The 7,156-nt window shown below is 39.4% G+C and overlaps 1 protein-coding gene across 1 annotated transcript; it reads right to left on the bottom strand.

The window, feature by feature from the left end:
- Window positions 1-5,034: 5,034 nt before the first annotated feature.
- On the bottom strand, window positions 5,035-6,291 carry LOC120287124. Its single transcript, XM_039299818.1, has one exon. The coding sequence runs from the start codon at window positions 6,289-6,291 to the stop codon at window positions 5,035-5,037; it is 1,257 nt and encodes a 418-aa protein (XP_039155752.1).
- Window positions 6,292-7,156: the final 865 nt, after the last annotated feature.

Genomic DNA, 7,156 nt, shown 5'->3' with positions numbered 1-7,156 from the left:
ACCAAAATATATTGTTATTTTCCTTGGAAAATCACTTTCCAGAGAATATTTTTTATTAATGTCATATTTTTTCGTGAAATATACAAAGTCAAGGCCTTAGCATATTCCCCTTTGTGACTTACAGCCATTTTTTTTTTTTTTGACTCTGATGGATGGTTGAGAGCAAAGGCACTAGTTATATAATTAATGTAATTATATTCCCAACCCTAAATCTCTAGTTATGTAGAAAGTGAGGTATACTCCCATATGTCGCTTGGTTTTTCGCCAATGCCAATTAGCCTAGTGGCGAATCCTCACATAGAATTATCCTGGGGTCAATTGAATTAAATTGAAAATCCCAACATAACATGAGGTAGGAGTTTTTGAGAACTTGCACCGATTGAAGATTGTTGGTCCCCTATTTAACATTATCTCTAAACCCGTCATTTCCCCTTACACTCGTTCGGGAGGGTCATGATAGTCACTAATCGAGAACAACCAAGAGTTTATTATTTTTGGGTGTCAACATATGCCTCCTTTTAAAGTCATTCGTTGATAGTAATTAAAAGTTGGTTACTTTGGGGTGTCGACAAAATCATTCCCATGATTACGAGCAATAACATTATTTCTCATCATTTAATTCATTAAAAAAAATGAAGTCTTGATTGATTTCACCATTACTAGGAAATTTATTTTCTAAGAATGTGGCATCCTTGACTCTACCTTGGTAAAACCCTCATCAATATTCATCTAACTCTGTCCATTGTGCCCTAACTTACATTAGCATGCCACATTTACGTTGGCATTCTCATTACTAATTGATGCATTTAATGAAAAACAATGAGCATTGAATGCCATAAGTGCCAAAACTTGGTATAGATAGACACTTATGTGCCAAAAGTTCCAAAAGATACATTTAAGTGGCAAAATTGAAGAAGAATTGAACATTTAAGTGCCAACGGCGAGAAATTTTGGCCAAACTGCTAACATGGCATTTTTCAGCAACTTTTTACTATCGTGATAATTTTTTGGCAATGCTTTTAAAAATATCCATGTGGCGCTATAAGCCCCATAAATTAATTTTTTGATATAAATTTTAATTAAAATAAATTAGAAACTAAATTAAAAACAAGCCATAGCTTTGGCGAGGGCCTCCATAGCCCTCACCAAAGCTGTGGCTTTTTCTTTTTTTTTTTTAAAAAAAAATAATTAATATTAAATTAATAAATTTAGGAGTAAAACGATGTCATTTTGTACGGTCATTGCTAAGTAAGAATTCCGGTGAGCCACTTAGACCACTTATATTATTAAAATAAGTTATGCCGGATTTCTAGCTATCCTCGTCAATGTTGGCACTTAAGTGTCCTAATTTAAAAAAAAAAAATGGCATTTAAGTGTACTTTTTAGAAGTTTTGGCACTTAAGGGTATGTTTGATAACACTCTGAAGAGCACGTGTTTATGTTTTTTGTTTCCCGAAATAGACATAGAACAAAACACGTTTGGTAATTTTTTTGTTCTCGATACCAAATTTGGAATAGATAACAAAAAAAAAAATTGCTTCTTTGTTCTTGAGAACAACTTAAGAAACAAGCCTTTTCTCTTTTATTTTCTTCTTCTTCTTTTTTTCTTTTTCTCTTACTCTCTTCTTCCCCTTAGCCGGTCGCTGGCCTTGGTGATGGTCAGCAACCAGCTAGATGAGGCTCGACAAGCTCAAGGCAACCTCCTCAGGACCTTGTTGAAGCCTTGTTGGCCCCTAGCAAGGTCACCCTAAGTTCATTGAGCCACAACGAGGCTCGGGAGACCTCATCACTCATGGTCAAGGTTGGCAACCGGTTAGAGAAAGGAGAAGAAAAAAGAAAAAGAAAAGTGGAATAAAATCATTAATAAATTAAAAGAAATTCTAAACTACAAAAAATATTTAGGGTCATACCAAACGCATTTCTATTCTGGGAATAAAAATTTTGTATAGTTACTAAATGCCTTAAAATGCTAAAACCTGTTCCCAAAAATAAAAATAGAAAAAAGTGTTTCTGAATAAAAACCATTCCTAGAAATAGAAACATTACCATATGTATCCTAAATACCTACTTGTGCTAAGTTTTGATACTTCCAGTGTACTTTAGCCAAAAAACAAATATTAGCATTAAGAGTTGTATATAATAGGAATCAAGTACAATAAAATCATTTTAACATAACCAGAATCATATTAACAAGAATCACGATAGAGTTTTCACCAACATTGAAGAAATTTAAAGTAAACACTAAACGGAGAAAAGCAACCAAATAGGTCGAGGAGGGGACACATCAAGTGGGCATAGAGTTCGGCCTCCATGCAAAATCAGCATGTATGTGCCAACTCCTTTAACCTCAACTGTTAAGTTGTTACCTACATAAAATCCACTTGCTTTTGCATGTATCGGAATGTAGTCCACGAGAGACCCTCGATCCATCGTTACATCACCTAGTGCTCCTTAGTGTACAACTCTCTAAGGAAAAAATTCAACAAGCATCGCAAGGTTAGAAACACATATACTACTAGGAGGGGATAATTGTCCAAAAAGTCATAAACTTATTATACAACAGCCAATTTAGTCATAAATATTTCAATTATGTCAATTTAGTCTTAAATCTTTTAACAACTTACCAATTTAGTCATAAACCTTTCAATTGTATTAATTTAGTCTTAAACCTTTTTGATATTTGCTAGTTTAATTTTAAACCTTTTGACGACTTGTCAATTTAGCTCTTTTAGCCAATTTTGATTGGAAATCACTTATGTAAATGTCGGCTAGCTAGTACCATTCTATGTGGGTCACCGGCGCTAACGTGGCTAATTTTTGTTTTCTTTTTTAAGAATTTTTTCCCTCTTCTTTCCATTTGGCCTATGGCCGATAGAAACCGGCCATAGGTGAGGGCTGCCCTCGTTGGATTTGGGAGGGCTCAACCCTCTTGGCCTGGGCAAGGATGGCCCTTGGCCACAAGCCAAATGGAAAGAAAAGGAAACATAACAAGAAAGGAAAAGGAAAGAAAAAATATATAAAAAAAAATATAAATTTTGTACACGTCAACACCAGCTATGTCATATAAAATGACTAGCATCCACATGAGCAATTTATGGCTAAAATTTGCTAAAAGAACTAAATTGACAAGTCATGAAAAAATTTAGCACTAAATTGACAAATCATTAAAAGTTTTAGGACTAAATTGATATAATTGAAATATTCATGACTAAATTGATCATTATACGATAGATTTATGACTTTTTGGATAATTTTTCACTATTAGGAATATTAAGATAAGGCCAACCCTCTTTTGCTCGGTGCACTCCCCGAACGAAGTGTCCATTCTTCCCACAAAAGCACGGGAATTTAGTCTTATCCTTCTTAATCCAGCCTTTCTTTCCCTTCTTTGTTCCTCGGCCCAAGCCCTTTTTCCTTCCCTTTCTCGTCGTACTTGTTCAACCACGTGAGTATGACCTACAGCATCCTCATTCAACATCAATAGCTCATCCCCCCGGATGCAATGATTCATGACGTTATCAAACGTCTTGATGCTCTCACTGTGACTTAGGTTAACCTTCCTTCGCTCCCAACAATTAAGAAGCGATCAGATGACAACTTGGACTCGTTGCTTGTTAAGAAGGGCATGACCAACCGACTCAAATTCGCTTATGTTTGACATTTCACACAAATGTTGTTGTTTCATAATATGATTAGAGCGTTTCTTATCGATGTCAAGTCTAACAGTCAACGATTTAGTGAGTGTTTCTTATAGTATATTGCTTGGTGAAAGTAATTTTTCCACGCCTCTCTTTCGGTGCAAGCCACATCTCCCATGTTATAGGGAAATCACCCAAACTCTCTTATGAGATCATCCTTGCGTACAACTTACAATGTATTAAGAGCCACACTATCCCTTTTCTCCCAGGCTCTAAAAGCCTCTCGATCTCTCGTAGTTTGAGCAGTGTTTCCTTCAGCCGGGTCATCCATAGCTTGGTTCAAAAATTGTCGCTTCTTGTTATTCTAACACAAATTGCACTTTTTGGTGCCAGATATCAAAGTTATCACCATTTAATCTTTCGACCTCATTCAAGTCAGTTATGATACTCTCCGTTGCAGCCATGATTAGTCACTGCATAAAGAGACATTACGTGATGGTTAATCCTCAGCACGACACACGTTATATTGTACTCATGATCACTAAAGCAATGGCGATTAAATTTAAAGTGAGATATTATATTTCCAGTCATCATCCTCAGCAAATATTTAATCACCCTTATTGAGTTACATCGCACAAAATTCACAAGTTCCACAAAGGGAGTCTCAATTAATTGAGCATATCCAATACAGAACAGCATGCTAAACCATTTGTATATTAACAATATATGCTTGAAATAAAACAGAGAGTGTTAGGGCACGCATGATAACTATTTTATTCCGAAGTCAATCTCTGGCTAGAAATTGATTTTCTATTTTTATACCCAGCCAAGTTTTTGAGCAAAAATTTTGAGCAAAAATACACGTTTGATAACTTCATAGAATTTATATTCCTGAAATAGAAATTCGTTTAATAACAACACAAAATTTCTCCGCCCTAGTGATAGTGGGAGGCATCGGCGCCGATTGGTGATAGGAGGTGTTTGGCGATCAACAGTTGGTGCCCGAGTGGGGGGGTGGTAGCTAGCGACCGGTGATAGGCCACAAGCATTCGGCAGCTGACGTCCAACAAGTGGTGGGGAACCAACACCTGGCGTCCGACGATTGACGGTCAGTGGCAGGCATTCGGTGTCCCGCAAGTGGCAAGTGGGTGGCAAGTAGTGACAAAAATGAATGATAAGAAAAAATTTCATGATTCATTTTTATTCCGAAATAGAATTACTAAAATTTTTATCTTATGATTTTTAGTCAAATCTATTTCTAGAATATAAATCTATTCTATATTTTCCAAATGGATTTTTATTCTAAACTTGTTTTAAGGAACAGAAAAAAAAAAAAAAAAAAAGAAAAAAAAAAAAAAAAAAAAAAAGAGGTATGTTTATCATACACGCCCTTATCCTACTGGATAATCAGCTCAGCTATAGCAGGGGTCAGCGGAATCTGGAAGTGATCAGTCAAGCCAAAGTGAGCCATCGTGAGCCAGACATGAGTCAGAAGCTCTCCTCCTCTCCTCAGTTGCTGTGCATGATAACTCCCTTTACAGATACTAGCTGTATAACACAACATCTCAACCCACACGTCCCTTATGATCTCCCACTTCTTCTCCCTACTCTCGATCGCATCCAGCTCTGACGCGAGCCGACACCCGTGGAACAGCACGTACTTGCTCCGGTCTCCCTTTGAGACCGTCAAATTCAGCTCTGTCTTCACCTGATTCCGCAGCTCGTTGGAGGCAGTAGTTAAGTTGAATTTGCACTTCATCCCCTCCTTGATATGTCGCCAAGTACTCGCACAGAATCCTTCATTGTTGGAACGAGTTGCTTTGTGGTCTGTATCCTCGTGTGCTATGGGCTTGCGGTCGCTGAAGAATTTCATCGCCTCAACATAGGTTTCTTGAAACTTGATGCGTCCGATCACGGTTGGCAGCATCACAGGGTACATGACAAAGATATAGAACATGTATCGGGACAAGCACTTACTGATATTGGATCTTGATTCGATGCCAGAGTTTTTCAAACTGTCTCGGTCATTTGGGTGGCAACACATTTCGGTTGCAATATGCCAAATGAGGATGCATTGGTCGAACTCCAACTCGATGCTCCATTTCAAACTCTCCATATTTAATTTTTTGAGCACCTGGCTTCCTGGGGTGGGCTGGCGGGATTGCATTTGTGTGACATGTGACACTATAAGATTTTTTATCTCTTCGGTCACTTTCTTGTGATGCTTATAGAGGAGTTTCTCGACCTCCTCATCAATGTGCAGAAATTCGAGGATCTGATGGCAAGGGAGGTGCTTCTCTTTAATTGCAAAGCTCAATAGGCTGTATTGAGCCATGTGATCCGACCATCGGTGCCGTTTAGTCAGCGGTTGCAACCAATTGATGAAATCCAAGACTGCAAATTTCTTTTCCTTAATCAACCAACAAGCCGTCTTGTCAGAGAAAAGAAGAAAAACCAAAGCATAAATCTCCAGGAATATGGCCACCGCTAGCAGTACAAAGGTCAAACAAAGATCAGCCACTGAGTAATTATGATCCTCGATCAGGATGAAGAGTACCAATACGATGCAGATTGAAACCAATCCAGTTATGCGCCGAGCCAAGCCCCAGCCAGTATGGATTGCTTTGGCCTTTGTGTAGAGCAAATCGTACATGATTCCCAATTCAATCTCGATGATCTTGAAGACCGCGAGGAAATTCCTTATCCTTTGAGCACCGACCTACTTGTGTCACGATCCTCGGAACTCAGCAGGAGATCTGCAAAAAGGCGTTGGAATATTTTGAGCAAGCCTCTGGCCGCAAGCAATTCTCCTTGCTTACGCTTATAACGTTGCTCCAGATTGAGGTTTTTCTCCGGAGACGAAAGATCGGCACCATCCACAGTGTTTTCCACAGTCTCGTCACGGACCTCGATCACCACGTGCGGTATGACATCATAGCCCTCGGCCTCCATCAACTTATGTTGCTCCAATATCTTGGAAAATTTAGGAGGTGGGTCGGGGATGGAGTCCCTGAACTGCTCACTGCTGGCGGCCCAGAGCACATAAACCCTTTCGCCATACTTGATGAGCCCGGCAAGAATCATAATGACGGCGAGGATGGATATATTCGGGCCGGACCACGCCATCAGGAAGATATAAAATGTCACTCCTGCTTGGGTGACTAGTGCCAACAAGTGCCTCAACCAGAGCTCATTGTCTTCCAGGGCATATGCTGTTATCGTGTCGGGGCCTCCTAAGTGTAACAAGAGGAATGGCGCCCAGAATGCGTTCAGCTGGGTCTCCGCATCCACACTTGGGCTGTTTAACTTTGTGAGCTTGTTTGTGATTATGCCAAGCGCATAGATCGCAACTGAATCAGCCATTAGGTAGGCCAGCCAAACAAACGCCCTGAGCAAGGCGGAGTGGAAGTATTTGCGGCGATTGCCCATACAAATGAGCAGAATTTGGAGGGTGAGGCTGAGGAGCACGACACCACGGAGCTCCCACTCTTCCCACAGCTCTTTGAAACGCGAAGAGA

The sequence above is a fragment of the Eucalyptus grandis genome, chromosome 8 (assembly GCF_016545825.1).
Source record: "Eucalyptus grandis isolate ANBG69807.140 chromosome 8, ASM1654582v1, whole genome shotgun sequence".
In the NCBI taxonomy this organism is placed as follows: Eukaryota; Viridiplantae; Streptophyta; class Magnoliopsida; order Myrtales; family Myrtaceae; genus Eucalyptus; species Eucalyptus grandis.
The sequence above is the reverse complement of the archived record's forward strand: the minus strand, read 5'-3'. Positions and strand labels throughout refer to the sequence as shown.